Source organism: Polypterus senegalus, chromosome 3, assembly GCF_016835505.1.
Source record: "Polypterus senegalus isolate Bchr_013 chromosome 3, ASM1683550v1, whole genome shotgun sequence".
Classification (NCBI taxonomy): domain Eukaryota; kingdom Metazoa; phylum Chordata; class Cladistia; order Polypteriformes; family Polypteridae; genus Polypterus; species Polypterus senegalus.
Genome location: NC_053156.1, coordinates 49,815,549 through 49,843,346, shown reverse-complemented (window position 1 = coordinate 49,843,346; position 27,798 = coordinate 49,815,549). Strand labels below are relative to the sequence as shown.

At 38.6% G+C, this 27,798-nt stretch overlaps 1 protein-coding gene across 2 annotated transcripts in view; it reads right to left on the bottom strand.

Annotated features, from left to right (window-relative positions):
* efnb3b (ephrin-B3b) overlaps nucleotides 1–18,926 on the bottom strand; it is a 397,095-nt gene extending 378,169 nt beyond the window's left edge. The window contains exon 1 of one of the 2 annotated variants that reach the window (XM_039747177.1): nucleotides 18,205–18,926. In XM_039747177.1, coding sequence (XP_039603111.1) covers nucleotides 18,205–18,320 — 116 coding nt within the window. In that variant the 5' untranslated portion in view covers nucleotides 18,321–18,926. The remainder of the gene's footprint in view (nucleotides 1–18,204) is intronic. The other variant, XM_039747178.1, reaches the window with a different exon arrangement.
* Nucleotides 18,927–27,798: the final 8,872 nt, after the last annotated feature.

The following is a 27,798-nucleotide window of genomic DNA, read 5'->3' as shown; positions in this document are numbered from 1 at the left end:
ATTGACATGAACGTGCAAGCTACACAAAGACAGAATGTGTTGAGAATTGAACCCAGGTACCTGGAAACATAAGTGTTGCAAGGTGAGCTGATATGCATTTGGTAAAATATGACAGCTCTACATTGAACCTTCAATAGAAACCCACTGGCCAGTTCCCCATGAACTAAATGTGCTTCTACCAGTAACAGAGAAGTAATCTCCAAAACCTGAGGACATGTTCACATCATCCTTGGCAATAAAACCATGTAGAACATAATAGAACATAAGAAATTTGACAAATGAGGAGAGACCATTTATTCCATCAGACTCATTTGTTTAACTAATAGCTAAGCTGATCCCAATATCTTCTTCTTATTGAATGGCTGTCTCATTGCAGATGTCCCTTTGTCTTAGAACTGAATTATTTTTTTCATGCACTTTTTGAGTAGTGACTTTTAATTTATCTTGCAATAGTTATTCTCTATGGGGTCCCCACTTAACAGGGTTCATGTGCTTACGACTTCTATTATATATCATTCATGCATCACAACCTTTGGTGATTCCAGTATAGATTTTAATTTGACTCTCATGTATCAAACTTGGCATCATTTTTAAGCCATACCTTTTCTGATCTTCTTATGAGAAGTCTCTGCCACTCACCACTCCTTGAGGCAACATTAGTAATGCAGTTCCAGTCAAATTTCAGCTGTGAGTCCATCAGCTTTCTGTATGTGACTGTTTATGGACAGCATGTAGTTTGATGTTGTGGAACTTAGCTCTAAACTAGAAGGTGGCTGGCCCAATTCTCATTACAGTGTATCCATGATCAAGTCACTTTGTCCACCAGTAAAAAAAACCTGTAATGCATTTTACCACGTAGGTCTACTTGCCAATCTTCTTTAGATTGTGAAATGTTTTCCATAAAAAATGTATGTTAGACTGAACCCACGACCAGTATAAACTTTGAAAGGCGTATATGTTCATTTTCAAATGCAACCATTCCTATGCTGAATAAATAACCAAATTTACATTTGTTCACTTAGCAGATGCTTCTACTGACAGCAACTTAAAAAAGAGGTCAATATAATCGAATAAACATCAGTATGGGACAAGGACAAGGCTATAAATTGATCATCACAAGTAAAGAACTCTAAATCAAACAGAACGACACAAGAATGGTTACTCTTATCTTAGGCTACATCCACACTACTATGTCTTCATTTGAAAACTGTTTTTAATAAAACGATCTTAATTCACAGTAGTGTTTTTACATCATTCATCTGATGCAGATGTTTACCTGAGTTGTACACTGGACGTGCATGTGTCTGTGGAAAAATCTTGAATGGACGTTAATGCCACTGTACATGAGAGTTATTGTAAAACTAGCGACCAGTAAATGATTTACAATTTGTACACGTATACAGAATTCAAACCATGCAAAATGCAAAGTACATACATAATGCTGAGCAACAAGTGCCAAGGAAAGCAGCTCCTCTGTATTCATTATGTTGGAATATGGATTTCTTCCACGATAGGTGACCAATCAGGGAGTGAAGTGATCTAATAAGCAGGATCAAATCAGTGAAGGGCCATGTAATAAGCAATTGGAGTTTATGTTTTTGAAAGTCTTTGTTTTCAATCATCCACACAGCAACACTAAGCCGCGATTTTCAGAAGTATATGGCTCTGAAGAGCATTTTCAAAGATCTCCATTTTGGGTGGTTAAAAATGCCAGGGCAATGTTGACAAAAGATGAAAATGCAGACTAATTGCTGATCTTGGACATAGGCTTAGCTACTAGAACCTATCAAAGCCATTATCAATTACAAAAAGATTCACAGAATAACAGACAGTTCAAATGCTTCTTCAATATATTGTGGAAGAGCAACTTTTCAGATGGAATTGGGCACCTTGTTCCACCAGCTAGGCACCACACATGAAAAGAGTCTGAACTGAGACTCAATGCCATGTAGAGGTGGTATCAGCAGTTTATTAGTAGGCTTGCATGGCCAAGAAGGAGTAGAGCACCTCACGAGTACCTCCATATACATAGGTTCTGATTTATTGACTACTCAGTAGGCAAACATGAAGGATTTGAACATAACATCTGCTACTACAGGAAACCGATGCAGTGATCTGAAAAGCGTAGTGACATGCTGACTGCATGCAAGACGTGCTGCTGCATTTTGAATCATTTGCAGTGGCTTGGTAGCACATGCAGATATTCCTGACCTTAAAGAGTTGCAGTAGTCCAGATGTGACAAGGCCAATGTCTAGAGTAGTAGTTGTGCCCCATACTCCCCATAGTAGTTGTGGTCTGATCTTGCGAATGTTACAGAGTGAAACAAAACATGGTAATACAAATGTTTGTGACACAAAGAAAATCCACAAAGACATAGGAAGAACCTTTATGCATAAGTGACAGGGCCAGGTACTAAACTCAAGTTCCTACAGGTATGAGGAAGGAGCACTCATCACGGTACCACTGCCCGAATTTAAAACCAATCAACAATGATTTTATAATAAAAAATATCTTACAGCAGGGATAATAATTTAAAAAGAATAAAATAATACACTGTAAAGTTCAAGGCAGTGCCTAGAATGGCTAGAACAACTGAGAACTAGAGAATGTTTATTCATTTCTGAGCTCCTCAGGTTCAGTTCGTGGTGGGGAGTTCTCTCCTAATGGGACACCCCTACAGAGACAGGAAAGCACTTGGTCCTCATTTTCAGTCGATCCCACATCTGCTCGCTTTTGATTTCTTTCCATACTAAGTGACTGTGCTAGACGGCCAAGTCGGAAGACAGCACCGCTTATACCTCACTTGTGTCACTCTGTGTCCTGAATCCCTCTGTGCTACACAGCAGGACAGCTGCCTGAATTCTTTAGACTCCCCTCATCTACTGTACCTAATGGCACATACCCCACTGACAGAGTTCAAATCCATATTGTGAACCGATAATTTGTCGGCCAGTTTCATTCTTACCAACAAGCAAATGTTAACAAAAAAAAAAAGTTGCGCGCCTTCTGGAACACAGAATGTACAGTCATGAATGTCCCATTAAGTTTTCATTTTCGGGGGGGAAAAGAGCAAGTGGGAAATCAATTAGGAAAATAAAGGGAAAAGCAAATAAACCAGTGGGAGGATAGAAATCGAAAATCAGTCGCCTTGCTTTTTGGTTAGCTAAGTGCTCGCTCCAAAAGACGCACTGTTAAATATTGATCATTTGACTGACTGCTTATTTGTATTCCAGCGAGAATGGCAGCTCTGTCTGTAAGCAGAACAACTCAGCATGCCCCCAAACTGCCATACATGAGGATGCTTTGGAAACGAAAAATCACTAATGGCTTCCATCCGCAGCACATTTCACCCCAGCTTTTTTCAGCACATCTGGTATTAGAGGGCTATTTATATGAAAATCAAAAAAATAACACGGGTCGGGGCACTACCCTTTACATTAGATGGGAGTTCTCAACCTTACATGGTAGCCTTGTTACTTCAATGGAGTGGCACAAGAATATAAGTTCAGCTTGAAATGTGACAAATGGTTATCAGCTCACAATTCGGTCTTTAATTATTAAACTCAGGTTTACCATAATTTTTCTTGATACTAATACTCTCTCTGTGTCAACTATTACAAAATGGAGTCAATTCCAAAACTACTGATATGGGATGGAAAGAGTCCAATTTAAGAGCTGGATTTCATTGTCAGCCATGTCTATGGCCTGATCTATAAAAATCACCTGTAGCCCAGTAAATGATATACAAGCAACAAGAGTCATGGTCACCACCCTCCAATTTGTTTCTGCCTTATACCCAGGGCTACCAGAATGGGCTCCGGTTCTCCACCACCCTTAATCTAGTTTAAGCGGGTTCAGAAAAGGAATGGATGGATATTAAATCTGATATTTTAAACAAACCAATGTGGTCTAAAACTCTAAATTGAATGCTGAAAGAGGTTATCCTAACAATGGAGTCCAATTACAAGCTGGAATGAGTCTCTGGTTAAGAGATCAGTTACAATAGCCACCTGCGGCCCTCCCTGGCCTAAACTATAAAAAGCCAGTGGATTACTTCTTCAGAACAGAGGACGAGTGAGGCAAACCGCAGACGGTGAGGTCACGACAGCCTTCAATGAGCCCGCTCCAGTATTTTAGGATGAGTCATAAAAAATTCACGAGATGCATTAATATTCAAAATTTCCTGAGCAATTTTTCAACAGTAAAATATTCAATTATTTCTGGTGAAAAATAAAAATAATAAAGAAGAGGGAAATGTCCCCAAACGCAACGCTGTTTAAACCACACTGGCGGACACCGGCAATTTGCTTTGTCTGGAGCGAGCGTTCAATTAACGAGACTTATTGTCAGCAAACGAGTGGGCCATGTATTAATAAACACTGATTAATATTTAATGGCTGTTTAAAAGACAAAGTCGTCTCGGTTAATTCACCCAAAGCAAGCCTTATAATTGTGTAGAAGCTCCGTATTCTTCCATAGCAGCCTGCTCAGCAGGCACGGCTTTCCAGGACCGCAGATCCAACAATGTACTTGATAATTCCTCAGTCTTTGGTTGGTGCACCTTCAACACTTGACATTTGGCTGTTTAATTTTGCAGTCACATGCTTGTGTCCTTAATTATAGCTTCAGCCACAATATTAGTTTAGTTACAGCCTTTTGAAGAAACAAGCATGGATTTCATCATCAATTTATGGCCTGCTCAGATGGCATAGTGGTGTACTAATAGGGACTGTTACTTCAAGCCTTCTTTAGGAGACTAGGTTACAGTCCTAGTCTGGACACTGTCTGGGTGGAATTTGTAGCATCCTTCCCATGTTCAGGTGTTTTTGTTTAGCCTGACACTGTAGTTTCCTCTCAAAACACAAAGATGTTGTCTGGTGACCATAAACTGGACTACATATCAGTTACTTTGGGAGTGTATTGAGGTAGAATGAGGCCCCTTCCAGGTTTGGTTCCTGCCTTGCATTCAATGGTGCTGGAACAGGCTCAGGCTTCTCCTAACCTCTTTACCAGATTAAGTGAGTTGAGCAAATGGACAGCAACCTTCACAAAACACCTAATGCAAGATTTAGTGGAAAATAAATGAAAATCATTGGTGATAGATAGATAGATAGATAGATAGATAGATAGATAGATAGATAGATAGATAGATAGATAGATAGATAGATAGATAGATAGATAGATAGATATTTGTCCCCAGGGGTAAATGTGTGTCCTGCTTTTGAAACACGGCTACATTACAATAATACTGGCAAGGAGCTGAATGTTCAAAGAAACAATCCTGACTGAAAGGAAATTTGATCAAAAATCTTTCTATTTTTTTTCTTTTTTTTTAATTTGACAATAGTGATTGTTCTAGACTATGGCAGGTAGATATCACCTCTCAGCTATTACTTATATAACAATGACAAAAGGCAGGGGTTGACATAGACACACCACTCCTGGGTAATGCAACACAAAGTATTTCATCTCCTGACCTCTCCGTATCGCCTAATACCCAACAAATAAGAAGCCGAGCTGATTAGTACAACCATCCAGTGCTTAGACCCCGGACATGCTTGGGTGTCATAGCAGCTAATTTCAAATTTACTGCAAATCCAAACAAGCTTCTGTCCACTTTGGGAGAGCAGACATGACACATAAGAGGGCCAGCAAAGATGAAACGTGTTGTGGCCGAGTGGTTAAGGCATGAGAGTATAAACATTAAGGCTGTCATTGCAGGCTTCACCTTTGTCATTTTGTGTGACTGGGTGAGTGAATCATGTAATATACTTAGGTACCAGCTGTAAAAAAATAAAATAAAATAGAGAATCAAAAGCAATTTTATTTTACTGTAGCTAATTAACCATAGGAGTAGAATTAGTTTGAGTAAAAGTGCAGACTAACACAGCCAGTGCATAAATGGAAGATCTGAGGTGTGGGACTATGCCATGACATAAATTAAAGAAGTAAAGGGAAGGTAAAGTTAAAGTTGGGGCAAACATAAAGGTAAACCATTAGCAAGTAGTGCAGTAGATGTTACTTATGGGACCTTCAAATACTGACCTGATTATATTTTTCAGAATAATAGGAATTGACAGGCTATGTGGGGACTGTGGCGAGAGGCTGGAGGTGGTACCCACCCAGGACGCCCAGGAGGACCGGAGGAGGGATTACGCCTTCTCTAGACCATGACGGGGCGACTGCCCTGGTGGCTTTGGGGACCACAGGAACAGAGCTTAGAAGCTCTACCCTATAGGGGCCCGTGGTCAGTGCCAGGAGGGCGCCCCAATGCCTGAGGAGCCCTGGCCCTCAGCACTTCCGCCACACCCGGAAGTGCTGGGGGAAGAAGACCAGGGACACCCGGAGTGCTTCCGTGTGCGTAGCCGGTACTTCCACCACACTGGGGAGTGCTGGCGGAAGCTAATCAGGAGGCACCTGGAGCATGTCCAGGTGTGTATAAAAGGGGCCACCTCCCTCCATTCGAAGGCTGGAGTCGGGAGAGGAGAAGGACAGAGCTTGGGAGGAGAGGAAAAGATATGGCCTGAAGAGAGAGGCATTAAGTGAGAGGCCTGGACTTTGGGAGAGTTTTGGGGTTGTGTGCACTGTTGTAAATAGGAATGTTTAATAAACGTGTGTTGGGTGAACCATCGCTGTTGGCCTGTCTGTGTCCAGGCCAACATCCACAGGACAAATAACATGAGGGTCTTGTAAAAGGTTTGCACTTTTCTTAAAGTGTCAATAAAATTAAGCTTTATTCAAAAGCAAGCTAACAATTACAGTAAAGTGAAAGCAAACCTAATTAGAAATAATGATACCAAATGAACTACAGTAATGTAAAAGTAAAAGTAAAACTGAACTAAAAGCAAAACTAAAGTAAGAGTAAAAGTAAAAGAAACTTTGTGTAAAAGTAAAACTAAAGCTGATGTGAAGTAAAAGTAAAAGTAAAAATTTCAGTAAAAGTAAAAGTCATCTCTATGCCTGTATGCTGATTTAGCAGAAAACTGGAAAACTGGGAACTTGTAAAGGTGGAAATGCATCTGCCTAACTGGGCAATTCTGATTTTAGTTTCACGTTTCATACGTATTATTTGCTAGGTTGTGGATAGTGAGGCCAGAACTTATCTGGGTGACACTGGGTGCAAGGTAGGAAACAGCAGGTTTGAGAATGTTATGTTATTTGCTAAATTTTATATAATTGACTGAATTTCTATTTCTATTGAGGTGCTGAGGTTTATCCTCTGGATGAAGAATTAGCTAAAGTTTTAAAGTGGAACTTGGGCAGCATACTGGCTTGGGCAGATTTATGGTTGATGAAATTTAAGGTAAATTGGTTTATGGAATTTAAGGTAAATAAAGGTAAAGTAATACACGTATTAAGTAAAACTGTTAGGTTTGAACACACCATAAGAGGACTGAAACTTCAAAGTTCCTAGGGGTCATAGCAGACATAGTCACTACTTATATCAAGACAGTGTACAGAAGCGTTCAGGTAGACTAATATGATGTCTGGTTACACATCACGATGTGTGGATTACAAGTCCGGAGGTTATATAACTCATTAGTGTGGCCTCACCTGGAATACTGTATCCACTTTTGGTTTCCATATTACAAAAAAAGACATACTGTAGCAGTACAAGAAGAGTTACTAGGCTGATCAATACTGAGAGGTTTGTGCTGTGAGGAGAGATTGAAGACGTTCAACCTTTCCAGTTTAAGCAAATAGTGATTAGGAGAGGACATGGCTGAACTATTTAAAATTATGAAAGGAATCCGTACAGTGGTATTCAGCTGTTACTTTAAAATAAATTCATACACAAGAACATGAGGAAATGACTGAAAACTTACTTAAGGCAGATGTTGCACAAATGTTAGAAAATGTTTCTTCAAACAAAGAACAACAGACGAATGGAATAAGTTACCAAGTGGTGTGCTGGAGAGTAAGACTTCAGGTACATTCAATTCTCAATTGAATAGCATAATAGGATGAATGATTTTGTTGGGATAAATGGCCTGCTCTCGTCACAATTGTTCTAATGCCCTAACTACTATTGTATTAATGTGGTGGCATGCAGTTTATGTTTTGAAGAGTCACAGACCAACTTGGAGTCCTTGTGACTGCAATGGAGCCTGACCGTATAGGAACGGCTATAGTAGGTAGACACTGGACACTGCTGTCTAGTCCTTGGATGCTACTTTGGTCTTTTTTAAATTCAATCCTTGCTTCCTCCTGGGAATCATTGATACCTGTGGCAGAATGTGCTGCATCAGAAGATGTAAATTCCAACATTTCCCTCCTTAATTGCTGCTCGAGTAGCTGAGCTTTTTTTTATGTCCCTTGTGAAGCCAATTTGTAAGGAACCAAAGACTCTAATTGTGTGTTCTTAATAATGGAAACTTACTAAATATTTCATAGCATCTTTCATCACTGCAACAGGACACCCAAGTGTGAATGTTAGTAAATTTAAATAAGTTAAATTCTACCCTATCTTGATTTAAGGTCCTCTTGTGTATTGACTGGCACTTTCGTTGCCTACCCGCTGATATGCTCCATTTGCAGATGCAGACTAATTCAATCCGGCTCTTCTCCTTACAATAACTGCGTACTGTAAGTCATGATAATGACTTAAAAACTGACACAAATCAATTGACAAAAAAGCAGAAAAGCTCTAAAGGTAATCCAATATTTAAATCCATTCATCCATTTTCTTAACCTGTTTATCCATGGCAGGGTCATGGGGCAGCTGAAGTGTATGCCAGCAATCATTGGGCACAAAGTAGGAACAATCCCTGGACAAGTTGCCATCCATCACGCAATGAAACTGAAGCACTCACAGAAAAACCCAAGCAGACACAAAAAATCAAGCTTTTGGCTTATGGCACCTCTTGACAATGACCACCATCCCAAAGTGCTTCACAGGTTTAGAACAATTGCTTCCATATGTTGCATAGAAAGTGAAGAACCAGGTAAGTGTCGCAAAATGAGTCAGTGTCAGGGAGAGAACAATTTGTACTGCACTATGGTACCCAAACCACTAGGCCACACTGAACTAGTCAGAATAAGAGTGACTTCCAGAATAGAATAAAAACCCCAGTCTGTACTTTCTGTATAGTCTGAAAGGCAATCTCTCATCCACTTCCTCAGCAAGTGTGTCATAGAAAGCTGAATGAATAAAATAGATGTACATCTGGAAATGGGTTCAAATGAGAACTGGGTCCATAATTATTGGACTCTTTTAAAAGAGTGTTTAACTGTTGGTCCAATGGCCACATTGAGTAAATATTAGAAAGAATTAAGAAGTAAAAGAATCCATAGACCAAAAGATCAGATGCATACAATCCTTGGGCAGTGTTGGGTGAAGGCAAAGCTTCACAATTTAGTATATGGTGACTCTAATGGATACCTACAGCTTAAATTTATAGAAGCAAAATGTACATCAAAGCACAAAATCTGTTACACTACATTGTCGGGCTACAGCCATGCTTCAGTCCATTCACGTTCTCTCTCAGCCATTTCCTAGTTGACCTCAGCAGGAAGCCTAGCCTTCATTTATAAATAACTTTTACTTTGGTTGACAGTGTCCCTTATTTCTGCTGCCCCTTTCTGGATATCCTGACACAATTCATCGTGACATGTCTCAATCTTAAAGTGGTCATTTATGAGATTGATTGATAACAGGATAAGAGTTTTCAGGAAGACTGAATGAAAAACTGTTGTACCTGCTGATCAGAGAGCAGCAGAGGATTTTCCCTACAGTGAGCACAGCAGTGGTTAACCTCTCCAGTATGCTTGCAGGAACTGGAACTCTGCTGGCAATCCACGCCAGGGATGAAATTCACATTTAGAGAGATAATGTTTATGATGAAAAATGTTAGAAACATATTAAGGAGAAATGTTAAAACATGGTGACAATGGGGGGGAATAGAGCTAGAAAGTACACTTTTTGAAAAAGCCTTGAGAGCCCTAGAGGAACCATCTCTATCCATTACTAAGCAAAGTAAAGAAGCTACTAAAAATGTCAGGAGGATGCTGTGCTGGATTGTATGGTGCACTGTTTGAAGTAAAAGCTAGCAGCAATCCGGACTTGTCTGTAATAGGCAACTACGACACCACTTCTGGAATATTGTGTACAGCATTTGAAAGACGTAACCACACCAAAGAAAGTCCACAGAAAGAAAACCTACACTGGTAAGTGGGATATACAGTAAGCTATAAGAAAATATTTTAATTTAAAGTTAAAAAAGGATTTGGCAGATGTGTTTAAAGCTAAGAAAGAAACGAGTTTAAAACAAGCATTTAAGGGCAAAGATAAAAGTTGAATATATGTACATTTCACACAAATGTTATGGAAACTTTTTTAGGCAATTAACTGTATATCCTTTCAACCATCATCTAACCTGATCAGGGCCGGATTTTCCTATAGGCTAACTAGGCTTCAGCCTAGGGCCTCAAGATCAAGAGGGGCCTACATTCAAATTGTTAGCAATTTGAACAAACTTAAAAATGGGAGGTGAAAGGGCCTCATAAGTGGAATAGCCTAGGGCCTCTTTTCATCTAAATCCGGCCCTGAACCTGATTAATTCAGAACTAGGGAGCTGGGGGGCAGGTAGGATCCAAATCTGGACAGGATATCAGTGCACCTTTGGTCACATTGAGAAAAACTTTAGATAATTCAGGTATCAAAACTGACATTGTTTTAAAGACATTAGACAAATTAAATTAAAAATGGAATGGACTGATTAGGCTGACCTGACTAGTCTTATTCAAGTTACTCTTATTTCTTGTTATTCAGATGGACCTCTTTTAGCCAACTGCGCCTGATCTTTATTACAAATATGAAACAAAAAACGTTATTACTAAAGTGAGGTCATCAGCATAGCTTTGAGGGTGTCAGCTTTTCCACCATGTATCAGATAGATAGATATATAAATAAATAGCAATCTATCTAATGAGTGTGCATTGGAGGAAGGAGGATTGGTTATTGTTATTGCATGCTATAATTTTTATGTGTAATAAAATAAATGACACAAGTGAAATTAATTTATTAATAATAATAATAATAATAATAATAATAATAATAATAATAATAAATTGTATTTATATAGCTCCTTTAAAATATGGAGACCAGCTCCAGCCTTTGGATTCTATCATATCATTTTCTAATTACCTTAATCCGGACCAGAGTCACAGGTTGCGGTTAGAGGGCGGGTGTGGTGGTGCTGGAGCCTATCCCAGCTAGCACTGAGCAAGTCCATTATAGGGCGGGCGAACACACACACACACACACCCCAGCACCGCCAATTCATCTAACCCACATGTCTTTGTTGGAGGGAACCGGAGCACCTGGAGGAAACTTCTGCTGACACGGGGAGAGCATGCAGACTCCACGCAGGGAGGACCTGGGACGCAAACAAGGGGCTGCTAACTACGAAGCAGCAGCATTTCCACTGCCGCCCTTATTTATTTATTTTATTGTTTGTTTTTTTATTTTAATTCGATCCTTAATAATCTTTTCAACATTTGTAAATTAAAAAAAAATCTTGGTTTTAAAGATCTCTAAACTCCTTGCGGTGCCATTTCAAAGAGACGCCGTTCCCCACACTATGATACAGCCTAACGAATTGATGCCGATGGGATTTCAGTTAAAACATAAAAGTGAGGGGGGAAAATCCTTATAAACGCCTTAATCTTTAGCACTTCCAGTTTGGGGAGTTATTTAACTGTTATTTTTTAAGTTTTGTTGCCACTGTCTCTGTGTTGTAAGAGTGTCCTTCGAGAGCAGAAGATACAGTATCGCGGGGAAATTTCCCCAGACTTTCCTGCGCGCCGCCCAGCGCGTGTGCCCACTTGTGAACGCGTGTTGTAGCACGTGAGCGCGCATTTATATGAAGTAGAAGTGGACTTCCAAAGTGCGAAACTGCCGCTATGGTTTTGATTAATCCAAACACATCTTGAAATTGCTCATATTATCTGAGGAAAGACAAAAAAGGTAAGACAGCACAAGTGAATGAGAGAGAGAGAGAAAGTAAGTAAAGCTAGTTACAGAGGGAGTGAAAAAGATAATAAAATAAAACAAGTGTCTGGTTAATTAGAGTAGTTTATTGGTCCTCGCCGCACATCTCCCAAGTGCTGGCACCGCAAAGTGCACGAACCCAAAGGAACACTAGCTAGTTGTGGTTTTCAAAGATTTTTTTTCCTGCCACACTTGTCGAATGCACTTAATAAAATGAGCCCATCCTCTTTTAAATAAACGCTAAAACGCTGCCAGAATGCAAATGCGGTGGCTGATTTTGTTGTTGTGAAAAACATTAATGAGCGGGAGAGAAACTAAAAACAACCGAAAACGTTTTTCTTTCAAGCCGTTGTGTGCGCTCGCGGAGTGACTGGAGTGCAGCTTAATAACATATTTGCGGGTAATTGTTAAATGCAAAAAAAGCATGTTTTGTCTATGCGCTCTTAAGGTATAATTTTCCTTGCTTTGCATTAATTTAACACCTTCTTTTTTTTCTTTTCTTTTCTTGACATAATGATTTGTAACATGTGCGCAAAAAGCTGCAGGAAAACAATTGCTTTTTATTTATTTTTTTTTTTACATTTTTCCTAATTGCATACAAGTAGTAATTCTGACCACATGGTGCACAAAGAGAATTTTACAATACTGTCATTTGCACAGATTTTTGCTTGACTTGATTCAACAGCAAAGAGCTTTTGGTAACAGTTTATTTTGACACTCGTTGTAATAATATTACAATGTCCTGCAGTCATATGTTAAACCTGGGAGAGTTCTGAGGAGTGTATTTCAGTTGACCAAAAGGGGTTTAGGTATAACTTCTTCTAGAACTGCAAGGATCAATGGCAAAAAAATGTATTCATTTGTACAAAGCTGACTAATGAATGGTAATTAGACTCACTGAATATGCATGACAAATAAGACGCACTTACACCTCAAGTGGGAAAGAAAATAAAAGGCATAAATCCTTTCAAATATTTCTGCAAGAATATAACCTAAACAGCTACATTCATTGTAACTGTTCTAATTAAGAACAAAAACAAAATGAGATCTGGAATTTTGTTTTTCAATTTTACAGCATACCTTTTATACATCTCAGCCATAATCGAGTTTTATTAAGTCTCATTACAATTCATTAAAGCTAACCGGATAACTCACCATAACTGTTCCTAATGAAAATGGATAAATGGAAGATGACACTTTATTATGTCCGAAATAAGAATTATTAAGCCAATTTTATCTCTAATTCATAGCATCTGCAAATCTGGTCCAACAACAAAGTTGCTGGAAAGCAAAAGTAAATAATCAAATAATAGTTAATTCAATAATTTACTACAGAAAAACAGAATTCCGCTTAAAAATACAAGAGAATCCACAGCTTTTCTCTGTGCAGCACTTAATAGCTGTTAAGTAGACATTGATAATAGTTAATTGAATATGTACAATGGATCACTTGACATTAAGTGAGACAGGGGGCACAGTATGCATTTTTTTTCTATTAATTAACCTGCATGACAATGCATGTCGGGATGTAAGTTGTAACATAAAAATCAACTAGTAAGCTGTACTGTAACAAATTGGCACATTAAATGTTGAGATTTTAAGTGGAAATGTGTGGTTATGAGTTACGGGATCACGCAGGGGTTTGCCCTTCTACATCAAGTCTCTAGGAATTGAGTTTTAATTTCATCCCTTGTGTACTAATAGACCCCCAGCCCCTAGCCATACACACCCCAGGACTGTTAGGTCCTCCGTGTGTCCCAATGGGGGCCGCCGTGGGCCTCGCACACAATTACGGGCGACACTGACGCCGAAAGGCTGGGCTCGGGACACTAAGCCGTGGATGTTTACTTACTCTGTTGATCTAACGAGCTCAATTGGCGAGTTCACACAGTAGGAGTAATGTGATTACAAAGCAATACCATAAACCTGTCAAGCAGAAGATCTTCAGCAGAAATGCATGATTAGGTCCATCATCAAAGACAAATTGCGAAGAAAACATCTTTGGAGTGACCGGTTTGATTTACGCCTTAATGTCTTTATTACAGAATGCAAGGCGCTACGCTTAACGCCACCTACCAATTTGTAATCCGAGGTATATTCTGGGGTAGAGGTTTGAAAGAGGGTCTACCCAAGTAAAAGTATAATAACATTTAAAAGTATGCCACAACGCTGCGCTCTTAACTCAACATTATTTTGGAAGTTTTCCGATATTTATTTAAACCGAGGAACACGTACGCAAAAATTATGTGAAAATATAAATGTAGGAAAAGATGAATATTAGTACTATTTATTCGAACCAGAACACTAAAGTGTATGACGAGGCCATATCGCTTCTTTTTAACTGTTGTTCGACTCATTTGAAAATGCCGTATTTATTATTTTAAATCGGTCTACAGATCGCAATGATAAACTTCACCAAGAGGAATCCATTAATTAAACGATGCATATCCCAGTAACCGTCTGTTTTACACGAAGCAGTCTATATGTGTTTCCGCTGCAGGACAATGAAAAAAATAGTAGCCGAAGAAAAGAAAAAAAGACAATAAACTAAACCGCTAAATTAACAACAGATTCTCCGTGGGAAGTGCAAAAACATCTGCTACCAGACATTGCAGAGTCCGTGTGCTGGAAAATAAAGGGCGTTCCGAGTGGAGTCTTGCGGTCTCTGTGACAACATAAATATTCTGTATTACAAACTGCCACTAGAATAAGGACAACTCTTAAAACAAACTAGCTTTTCATTAGCGCGCACTTTTCAATTTGAAAAGTAGACCTCACGAAAGTGGTGTTAGCACAAAGAAGCAGAAGCTAGTCGTGTCAGAATGGAGGGAATCCTGTGTGCAGATCGGCGTGACCTGCTTCTAGGCCGACAACTCCGCAACTCCTCACAGATTTCAAAGCCTTTTGGGAGTTCGGGTTCCAGATCCGAAGATCAAGGTGTGATTATTTCAGAAACTACCATCTCAGACACAATAAAGGCTGTAGGATTCATTAATATACTGTTGAGAAAAAAACCTTCGCGCGCGCCCTAACAGTTGATTTTTAAATTTTAAATTGTAACTTGTAGTTCTTACTAAAAAATAACTTTATTCTGAAAAAAAAAAATGCTTGAAATTCTCAAGTTCATGTAAACAATGAAATAAACTGTGTAGGCTTGCCTGTGTTATTTTATATTAAAAACCTTGATACCCCTGCCTCGCCAATTTGTATCTTGATTGGCCAGGGAGTTATTTACTAATTTTTTGAACACGTTTTCCAAAAAATTGCGCCCACATTAATCGCATTCTCTGCTTCCAAGTGGGTACATGTTTGTCTAACATTGTCAAAGGTTACGCGCTTAGTATGAAATCATATTAAGAAATCAATGCCACATTTCAATCATGTGCATAATGAATTGCCCACCCACGCAGCTTTTGAAATGTGTGCTAATCCCTCCTACTTTATTGAGAAGAGTATGTTTATAATATTATCAGCTAATCTTTAACAGAGCCCCCTTTTCAAAGCCATGTGACTCGTTCTTTTGCGCTCTTTTGTTTTTACTGCGATTACGAGTTTCACCGCCGGCGTTAAAAACTTTGCCACGGTTGCTTCTCTCTGTGTGACACGTGTTCAAGACTGAATTAGTTGCACTTAAAAATAATAATAATAATAATAATAATACTGATAAAAAAATAGAACATCATACACAGCCCATCGTTGAGATGCCTCGCTACCATCACGGGCCTTTCCAGTATTTCAGCTACTGAATGGAGCATTATTTTTTAATCGTACTCGTAAATTAAGAAAAAATGCGATTACTTGGTGACAAACACTTGCTCCAATGTTTAAATAAAGTTTGTACTTTTCTCTAATTATTCTTCTACTTTAAACTTACTGCACTTGATCTTATTCCTGAAGATGACGAGAAGCGATCTACTTTAATCATTCCAATGGTTAAATATATTTTGTTGACAGTAAATCAATACAAGGGATGAACCACAGCATTCGGATCTCTTATCCATCCATCCATCCATTAATTTCCAGTAACCCCAATCCAGTTCAGGGGTCCGAGGAGACCAAGTCTACCAATTCTGGAAAGTATGCCAGTCCATTAAAGGGCACTCTTACTTATACAGGGTCAGATTTAGAAGCGACAATTGTTATTAATGAAACACAAATAAAGCATTTCTCGCCAAACATAGATGTGCAAACTTATTTTTTTCAATAGTTCTAACCATCACATGATTTCTTACGCCCTTGAGCAGTTTAGATAGATGGAAAAATGTTTTCACAATTATCTGTTAACTTATGCCAGCGTGTTTTTGTGTACTTCCTGTAAATTAGGGTAGACCTTTTTATAACTTTAGAAAATATGCCTTGCCGTATCCAGTGTTTTAATTGGTACTATGTTTTGAGCTAAAATGCCCCACATGCAGCTTCGCTCGTATCTGCGCTATGTTCTGCGTCAAAGCGGTGCACGCGTTCCCTTGACACTCTGCATTAGCACAATGGAGCTGACAGATTACTCGCGGAGTCGATGCCAAGTGCCGCGTCTGCTAAGCCACGCTGTTCCAGCACAAAGCACCGTAGTGAAAAAAAAGGAAGAAAGAAAGAATAGACTCGACTTTAGCGATAAGTACATTATTTACAAACACGCCGTTCAATTATCACCACCAAGTGTTAATAACTGTCTCATGAAGTGTTACATCGCTACCACAATTTAGTCTCGACGAGCTCGTTTTACAAACATTGTTGAGGTTTTCGAGGTTTTTACACGACTAAATCATGTGACACATTTGGGGAGTTTATCCTGGGGTTTAAAATCCAGCGAAATTGTGCATTCAAAACTATAAGGTGAGTAGACAATGTTCGCTGAGCACAAGTGGCACCACACTTTCGAGAACTCGTGGCACTGCTGCCAACTGGCTACCACACGAAAAACGCACACTACGGACGAACTCCACGCACCCCACGGCGGCCTGTTGGGTGCAGTATAAAATCAGCTTTCTTCTCAGCTCCATGTTTTTAATACTGTAAAATCATTTTTTATGCTAACTGACTGCTTGTAATGATTATACGATTAAGGATGGCGGAAACAAAATGACAAAATAATAAGTTTTCAGAACACATTTTACAATATGCCATGATTCCTTCTCGTTTTCAGAATACTGCGAACACGACACATGTGCAGGCATCCTTCACATAAGCTCCTGTACTGGGCGTTTTGTATGATTTTCTTTAGATTTTAAATACGGATATTGCGCAATTTTTCCACATATTTTACATTTACATTCTGATGTTTTCTACTGGATTCATAACGAATGAAAACAAACTGATAGATAGATAGATAGATAGATAGATAGAAAACAAAGTCATAATTTAATAATCTGACATACAGGTCCAAGCTAAAACTGCACGAGTGTAAACTCGGACGGCCAGAGAATCTCTCAACCGCTCTTCCTCCTCGACAAAAAGGAAAAAAAAACTTATGACAGAAATCTTATGGCAAATAGAGTCATACAAACAATACGTAAAAGCCCACAAGGCATACATTTGACAGGACTGTGCCAATGGACGCAGAGTGAGGTCTACAAATACGATTTTTTTTAAGACTTTGCTTGTCTTCATTTTTAATATCGAACATACATAATATAGACCATGAAGGAATGGAAATGAAGGAACGCCAGCGAACAATGCGCGCAATATTTAAGAAAGCGTACGTCCTAGTTATACTGCTACTTCTGTATTAATTATCAGACTACAACACCACTAACTTTTTAACAGGAAAATTAGATTAGTAATCTTAAACATGCCGCTCAAAACATTTATCTCGCAAAATTGTTCGTGCCTCGGGTATTAAAATTCTTGTAGATATAGATAGATAGATAGATAGATCATAAAGCAATAAGCACGAAGCTTAGTCAGTTTTCCACTTTCGATTCTTAACAATCGACTGGCGCCTTTAAATGTCTTACTTGTTTTAAACAAAAATCAGCAGCTCTACCTCCATATTACGTTACATATTGAGAAATTGTCCATCTCTGGTGAACACTGAGATTCTGCAAAAGTTGCATTAACATGTATTCGCTATCCGCATTTTATTTGGTGTTATATCATGCAGTCCGTTGTCCGAAACTTGTTGCATTTTTTAAGTTAGGACCATTTGATAAAGAAAAAAAATCTGACAAATGCGATATCTAAATTCACTTTAATATTTCCCCATTGTACTAACCTTTTATTTAAAGAATTCCAGTAGATTGGCTCCAGGTTGGTTCCAGAAGTCACTGAAACATCCAATGCGAGCAGTAGAAGCATTAACAATCCACCAAAATCGTTTCTGAAAGCCATGTTTCAACCCAAACAAACAGACAAAAACTGAAGCCGATTGCAAGTGTAAACGTATGATAGTCAACATCCAAGAGCGCTGATGTGTCAGGGTCAGCGAAAACTACTGTTGAAGTGCTAAAACAGAAAAGTTTGGCGGCGTCGCCACCACCTTCCAGATGGGGTGGCCGTTGGTCCCCGATACCGGTCACTCACAAGTTTCCAAATCTCGTCGGATGCTCCCCCAACAGAAAGCCCATATTCATTTAAAGGTGTGCGCTGCGCTACGGTCCTGCAGCGGCGCGCATGTGTGAGCGTGGGAATCCTGGATTTTCTGTCTAATCTGATTTGGTTTTCGTTATCTTGAACAGATACAAACTAAGACACTGGAGTCGACGAAAGTTGTGCGCTTCCCCACGCGTTTGCAGAAGACTCTTTTGTCATCCTTAGATGCGCCCCCAACATGAGACACTTTTCTTCACGCGGTGCGCATCAAGCTCCTCAGATGCGAGATACAGAACGAGGTACCAATGGTCTAAGTTAAGTTTTGGGATAGAGCCTGCTCTCGTCAGACTGCACCAACGTTTCTTTCGGGATGCACGGTGAGAGATGTCCCCAGCAGCTTCTCTCCCTGTCTGACCCCGAGAATCCGTTTCAGTCACGCAGTCACCTTTGCCTCTCTCTCTCTCTCTCTCTCTCTGTCGCTCTCTCTCTCTCTCTCTCTCTGTGTCTTTATTTTTGAAAGAGGCGAGTCTATTCCGTACATTCATTGACTAACCCCGGACTGGAGTATTCCTAAAACGCGGATCAGGAGCGCCTGTTCGACACAGTCATGTGCGGCAAATCTGAACGCTGGGACAGAAAATAAACCCTCAAAACGATTGCACGATGGTCCCTCGAAAAAGCCAGCAACCTGCTATTGATCGCTTCGAGAGAAAAAAAAAACGGTCTGTTGTCATCATTAGAGCTTATAATATTGTTGCGCATGTGATAATAAGGACGTCGTTTTTGTTTATATTTTATGATTATTACCCTCGTAAAAAACAGAGCACATTTTTCTGTAAAGTTTATGATTATTAATTTTCATACCAAGTATACTACTTCACACATTTCCTGTTGCTATACACAACACATTGCTCCCATTAAGAAAATCACCTAGTTCTGGATTTAATTTTCTTTTTAATACTGTCTTCTCTGCACATCCAAAGAGGCCCACAATCACAATTTAACCACTTCATTATATACTGTATATCCAAGTCACATACGTATCCAATTTATTTTTAGTCGTTATTGAAAAAAAATAATTTTAAAAAGTGGAAGTCTGAGAAAATCATTGACAAGATGTGCACTTGGAACACTCACAGTTGTTACTACTTAATGACTTTAAAAAGCTGTGCATGTGAATATAATAACTTGGAAGCCAAATTATTTTTTATTAGGAACTGTGAGTCATATTTTAATGCTAAATTGCAATGCAATTAGCTCCACAGTTTATATTCATTTATGGCAAAGGAAAATCATTGAATTTCCACTATGTACAGATAAACACCTTTCAAAACTAGAGTTATTATTATTTTGCTTGTATTGTTCAGTAGAATATAGAGATGATGTTAAGCACCTTACATTAAACAAAGGCTTGAATGACTGTTTGATTGATTGATTGATTGATTGAGCATGGGAAAGGCGCTATATAAATGAAATGTATTATTATTATTATTGACAGACTGATTGATTAATTGTATATGCACTACACATCTATTAGAGGAATACCACATGCCAAAATGATATTTTTTTAAATGTTACTTACTCCATATAGTTTGTAGTGAAGGCCAAGATGAAATTTTACTCTCATGTTTTCATGGAGAACAGAAATAAAAAGATCTCTGAAAGAATGGGATCTTACTGGGACCAACACTGGACAACGGCAAACAATATCCAAAACATCTATGAGAAAATCTCACGTTGCTTGTGTTGCAAATGGGCACGCCATCCAATTGTATGCTCACAATGTGCAAAACTCTTGCATTTTTTGGTAAAATATTGTTAAATAAATTCCTTTGGAAAAATGAAAGTAGTCCACAAACAGGATCCCGCTTTTGAATTAAAGGCCCACCTCTCCCACACGTTTACTGGTCAAGAGTCCTGTCTTCAATTCAAAAGTGGAATTCTGAGTGAATGGGCTTCCTGTTTGTGGACTACGTTTCTTTTCTGGAGGTACGTATTTAACAATATTTTGTAGTTGTGAGCATACCACTATATAACTTGACTTGTGAACTACTCGACATAAGCAACGTGAGGTTTTTTCATGGATGTTGGTCACGTTAGACACTCACAATTAATGCCATAGTTGGTTTTACTTGAGCTTTAGTTTAATAAAGAAGTCACTCTCATGAGTGAGATGAGCATATTACAATATGGCAAAACACAATAAAAAGAGGAAAGACAAAAGTGAGAACTACATCCATCTGTCTCCTGAGGTCTTTTGTTCCATGGGTGCCTGAATGGCCAGAACATCAGTCCATTTCAGGACTAATTCATTAAAACACCTTGTATCATCCATTTTTCAGCAGGCCTGTGGATTATGGAGAGAAATTAGAAGTCCAGGAGGAAAGTCTCCAAGAACACAGAAGACGCAAGCACCCCAATGAAGGTATTTCATCTTGAAGGTGGCAGCACTACTATGTGTAACTATGCTGCTTTATGGTTAAATTAAAAATAGTATTCTGTATATTGAGTGTCATTACATGCTGTACCACCAAATTTGTCTGCAGACTAAAAGATGTTGCAGGAAATCATTACAAATTAAAAAAAAAAAAAGAAATTAAAAAAATAACAGACAAGAAGAGTCCAGTAAAGCTAAGACAATTGGGAGAAGCTGAAGTTCAAAACCAGCCGACAAGTCAAGGGTTGAGCTTCATCTTGAAGTGAATCACAATGAGATGATGATGGCAGTGAGGGCTAATCAGTAAAAAATCAAGACAGGACGGTAAAGACAAAGGAGCCTTCCATCAGCACGGGATGGAGAATGGCTGGTGATGTCTGCAAGTGGTTCATCTAACAATGGACAGAGAGAGGGTTAATGATGGTGAGGTCTTCATGAGAACTGAACAAGGAGAGCAGAGGAGGAAGGAAGCCTTTATCTATGCAAAGATGAAGGGTGTAACTATTCCTTCATAGAACTGATGACTAATTTGGAAATAAAATACTGGAGAAGATAACAGCAATTTTCAGTGCTTTAAAAAGAACAATTGCTGAAGCCAAGAGCCAAAAAGGGATAAAAAAGCAGTTCATGATAAGAATGAGGCCTTCATGTAATGGATCACAGGACCTAACCAACAGAGTAAGATATCATGGGATCATTAAAAGAAAAAAAAGTTAATCTCTGGTTTACCAACTAAATACACAACCATTTCCTGTGGAGAATTTCTTTCGTGTGTTTTCTTAAAGTTGCCCCATGTATCCTAAACATATTTCACCATGTAACCATTTATAATTCTGTTCAGAAAATAATTGTATTTTCGTCGAGGCAGTTAAAAAGAAGGCTGCTTTCACATTTCAGAAGGCATGTGGCAGCCATCAGAAACAGTGGCAGCCACTTTTCATCACACAATTACAGCAAAGAAAATAAATCATTGGAAAGCATGTCTCTGAGGCCCCGAGGTGAAGCGGCCATACTGCAGCTTCATGTTCGCACCACAAACACTTTACCTTGTTATCTGGCCCCAGCAGTAAATATTACTTGTATTTTAATCTCATTCTTTCAACATTCTCCCCATCCTCTCACAGGTTTTCTATACTCAGAAACAATGCATTTAAATTTAGATGAAGATGAGTTATCTGCAACTGGACGAGAATGGATGTGGAACAAATGCAGTACATTGCATATGGTACATCATAAAAATCAGAATGAAAGTGAGACAGAAGTTTCCTGTAGAGGGGCTTCTGTCCCGGCTAAAAATTCTATTTTATACCCGTCAATAGATAGACAGCACTGTCAGTATCTATCTATCTATCTATCTATCTATCTATATCTATCTATCTATCTATCTATCTATCTGAAAATCCCATTGTTATATTTTACACCCACCCTGCGCACCTCGTAACTTTTAAAAAAGCCATTGGGTGCTTAGTTCTACTTCACCTATAGAAGAAATTGTCAGTCATTGGTTAATAGGTTAAATATTTTTCGTAGATTTCTGTAGAATGTGAAAATATACTTTATTGAAATAAAATAGACGTTGGTATATTGCATTCCATTGTGACTTAAATATCACAAACTATTGCGCAAAAACAATCCATCTCAAAAACAAAAAGTACAAGGGGAAAAAAGTGTTCTCATTTCCACGGTAAACAAATGGTTTTCCACTGATTCAGGGGAAGATTTGGCAAACCATCCTGAGAACGGGCAACTTACCAGGACACGCCTGAGGTTATCAAGATTATAAAGACCGTCTCGTTTCTAACATGCTAATGTGTTTCTTTCTTCCTTTACGCTACAAAGTGTTGTTCGGGGAATAAGACGTGTGAGGCAGAGATGGAGCTTATTAGTAGAGCTCCGCAGGAGATCATCTTTGTTTTACAAGAAGGCTGAAGGACAGGCGCAGATACACCTGACAGAACAAGATGAATCGAAAGCACGCGAGGCACACACTGCTTTGCTTTGTTTTTTGCAGCTAGTAGAAGTACGAGAGGAGCAAACGCGTGGCAACAGCGCCCTCCACTGCCGACCGTAGCGAAATGCGTCCTTTCAAGAAAAAGTGTAAAGCGTTGGCAGCCTCAAACTCAGGACGGGTGCGTACTCAGAAAGGGCAAAAGTCCACGACTTACTCCACGATTTTAGAAATGTTAATCATTATATTTTTTACTTCAGTCTTTCTTGTTTGCTTGTTTTGTTTTGTTAAAGGTATTACGTTATCTATCTATCTATCTATCTATCTATCTATCTATCTATCTATCTATCTATCTATCTATCTATCTATCTATCTATCTATCTAACCGATCAAGCAGATTTGTAAGTAAAAAAAACTAATATTAATATAAAGCAACGAGACACTATTTAAGGAGCATCCTGAAAATTCTTATCTTCTTTGATTTAATGTCATATCTTAGAAGTATTCTTCAAAATACAGCTAATATTTTTTTTAATGAATACTTTTAATGTTAGTTATTTTTATGTGACTAACTAAACCAAAGTCTACATTAGTTCACAGATTAATTGCATTTCTTTCTTTCTTTCTTTTTTTTTTGGAAAAATGGAGTGTTCATGAGGTAATTTGTGAATTTGAAGATAATGCGTTGTTTTTTCTTATTTGACATATGAATTAAGTATTGTTTTCTTTTTGGGGTGAGTTGGGGTTTTGTTTTCTTTACTTGACAATATTGTAAATGATTTGAAGATTATCGATTAATAAAGTTCAGTTCAAAATTCAAAATTCAAATTCTTTCTTTCAACTTCTCCTGCCTTACAATAGAAGGCTACTCAGAACTTGGACTCTCCTTGAGTATCATGTTGACTGGAGCTCTGCCCGTATTTTTTGGGCTCTAGAATACCAGTCCTGGACCTCAAAGTCACATAGGCTGTAAGAATCAAATCATTATTAATGAACTCTAAAATAATCCAGGCCCAACACTTAATAGATATGGAAAGGCACTGCTGGTACAGTACTGAGAAGATGGCGGAGGTATTGAGACTTCACTCACTGAGGCAGGCTAACCAGCTGCTGCAAAAGATCCATGTCACCCTACCAGCTGAAGCAAAGTCTCTTACTCAGAAGAGATTCACCAGTGTGTCTAGTGAAGGCTTTCCTGGAGTGACTGTGGTACCAGCTGGTTTGGAACCTGAGGATACTGAAGTCATATATGTATGCCATGTAAAGCATAGAGTGACTTCATTAGACATTGCTCTGAGGAAAGAGCTCTAAAGACTATGTGTGCTGGCACATTACCTGGAACCAATAAGCACAACACCAGAGACACCCTGGCAGAGCAGACTTGGAGGGGCAGTGACACCGGGGCCAGCTTGGTCGAACTTATATAGACCACCACCGAACAAAAGTACTGGTGATTTGCAATGGTGTGTGTTACATGGCATCATCACTGTTAATTCCTGTGTCTCACTGCTTGATCCTTCAGTCACAGACACATGTCCTTTCGATGGAGAGAGAGAGAGAGACAATTTTTCACTGTTTTCTCTTCTGTTCTAGACTTCGGCCTCTTTTAAATGTTCTTACCTCTGTTTTTAGCATTCTTAAATTGCCTTTTAATGATTTGTATTTATTGAGATGAATGTCGGATTAGTAATTTCCTCATTGCACTGGCTAAACTGGCCATTTATAAATCCAGAAAAGAGCAAGTGAAGTCAAATAAATAACATGACATGATAAGAGTATTCCATGGATTTGTAAAAGCCAGGGTGTATTTGGAATATACATTCTACAGATTGACTGCAAATGTCTTTATTTCTTTCAATGTATGTATTGTCTTTCTCTATGTTTATTATTATTATTACTTCTTAAGATGTGACTGTCTTATAGTTATTTACTTTAATCTGGTCCTTAGTGAGTGTGAGAGAGTGCGTGTTTGTGCCCTGTCCATTTCAGTGTTGACTCCAAAGACACTCTAAAGGCTAAACCCAACATGGTTATAGCACTGGACATTGGTGACGTGTTGCCTGTTGAATAGTAAATGCCAAGTAAGAATTTCACTGTACTCTGTACACGTAATAATAATGACCCTATAAGACTATATTATAAATTAGCACTTCTCTAATCAATCAATACAATGTGAAACTGTTGTCAAATAAGAAACACATGGTAGCCTATTGATGAAATAAATATTGAAATACTTACGAGGATGAAATTGATAAACTGACAATAACTGATATTGTTAAGGCAGAAAAATACCAGAAATAAAAGGCACCATTCTGAATCTCTGCACCATATTAATGATCTCAAGTCCAAAATGCATGAGTGTATATCAAAACAGTAATTTTTGGCTTTAATGTACATATTTGATACAATTCAACACATTTGATACAATACAGAATAAGATACATTTTTTGCATTTTCAAAAACCTGTTCACAATAGCTGAGAGGCCAGAATAGTGCAGTTTTGCTTCCTAAACCTTTCCTCAAGGAAGAGCCATAGGGGAGTCATTCCATTTGTTTAATTCTACCTTGTCTTGTTCAAATTGCTAAGGTAGTGACTAGAAGAATGTTACATAGATAGATAGATAGATTGATAGATAGATAGTCAACATTTTCACAAGAAAGAAACAGTTAATAAGAACTTTATTCCACCAAGACTCTTCCTGTATACTCTGCACATAAATTCCAATGATTTTCTATGACATACTGTATATATACAGATATAGTGGCGGATGGCTGGGGCTCGTGCCCAGTCGGGATGCTTGGAGGATGGAAGGACAGCCAAAACCGCACAGAGCAATGAAAAGTCTACGTGAGTCACAGCTGCATCTGGACTGTGCAAAAACGACAACGACTCGAGTGACGAGTTGGAGGTGGGCACATGAGCAGGAAGTGCATACTGGACGAGAAATCAGCAGACTAGCATGACGGAGGCAGCGGAGTGGACGTCCTTCTCCTCTCCTCCCGTTCCACCCTCCGCGCCTGAGCACCGCATGGACGATTGTGTGTTGGTTCGTTGCGTGCATTATTACAATGTTGCTTTTCTTGCTGATTTATTGCATTTCCAATTTTCAAATGTTAATTTTCTCCCTGTGCTTAAAAATCATTACAAAACCGGCCTGATTATGCGGCGTATAGTACGCCACGGGTTGGCTAGTTTAAATTAATCCCTAATTAATCTTCCCACGTTGTGGCTTTGGGTCTGGACGGAGGCCTACCTTCCTCGTAATTGCAGGCATTGTGTGGGCTCAACCAAATACAGCTTAAGTCTTGGTGAGTCATAGATATCATCTAATAATTGTACATATAAGTTAGTAACTGAATTAATACATACTGTTCATGCACCCTGTGACATAGGTGTGGATAAGTAGGTTGGAAAATGAATGTACAGGTGGATGGACTCTGTAACTGTACATATTTTTAAAAAACAAGAAACCAAATCAATTAAAAAAAGTTTATTTATATGAGTTTGATGATGCAAAAGGATAATCAAGCTGACTAGACATTTTAAAAGAGGTAGCCACACTGGTGGCTAGAGAACTGCTCAAAGTGAATGTGTAGGTATATGGGAAAATTCAATGGACAGAATTGCTTATTTGTTTTAACTGTGCCTGGGAACAACATTTATTTCTATAGCACATTTTCATGCCAAAGATATACAAGCTTGTAGCTCCAAGTGTTTTAGTTTAGCTGAAGATTAGGCGTGCAGGTGAATTAATTGGGGTACAGCCTTAGGACTTCAAAAGGTCATTCTACACCTTAAAAGTACATTGAGGGATTTCCTTTAAAGTAAACCCTGGTTAAGGTTTAAAGGGCGATCTCTGGTAGTAGACTGTTGAATATTGAGCTCTGTAGTAAGGGGAGGAAAAAGATCAACTGATCAGGATTTAGAGCATCCAGAGATTTCTAGTGAAAACCAGAATGTTTGAGAGGTGAGTGAGAGAATGTTTAGGTTTGTTTGAGGTGGGTAAGTGGGCAGGCCATCCCACCTTATCATCATTAACCAATGTAACTGGTAGGTTTTTGTTTCTTTTTGGTTTGATGCCAGAATAATCTGAACATTGGCATATTGTGAACTTTACCGTGTGTTCTCTACAGTAAAATCTCACTACACAGGAAGTCACCCTCCCCTATGCCACCTTGGTGCTACCTACCAACCTTTCATGTTTCTTGATTCCTGCAGATTAAGGTATCAGCCCTCCAAGTGCTGTGGAGCTGCAAGTTTCTTTCATGTCTCTGATGCATCTTTAAGACAATGATTGCCACTATTGTCATCTTAACTGGCAAAGTGGGTATAGTACTACCAGAACACATCAAGCAACTCAATAGAATGTCTATGCATGACAGGAAATGAGTCCAGTAATTTTTTTTTCCAGTAGAGATCTTTGTTTTATTAATTAATGACAGGCAGACACATGTGGAATTAATGGATATAAATGCTTCCAAACAGGAATTAAATACCTTTATTCTTGTGTCAGTGACATTACTTTTTTGAAAAACAACACACAATATGTTTCATGAATTTTTTGGAAATTGAAACAGTAAGGTTCTCTGCAAACTCAATTTCATGCAAGTCATTTTGCTCCTCATTTGCAGTAAGTATATGTTTTAATGTGCATTACGTAGATAGAACATGTAGTATAATGCCTCATTTTTTGTCACTTTGAAAATTATCTCTTCCAATTCTTTTACATCACAATGTATGGTGACACAGCTAATTTCCGTTCACAGCCTTTACTTCTGTGTGTAGTTTCCATGATCAAAATTTGTATATGTGGTTTGTTGCATTGCCGGTGACTCTCAATAACTCCAGACTTAAGAAGGAGACTGTCTTTATCTGTGGCCTCTAATCCCAT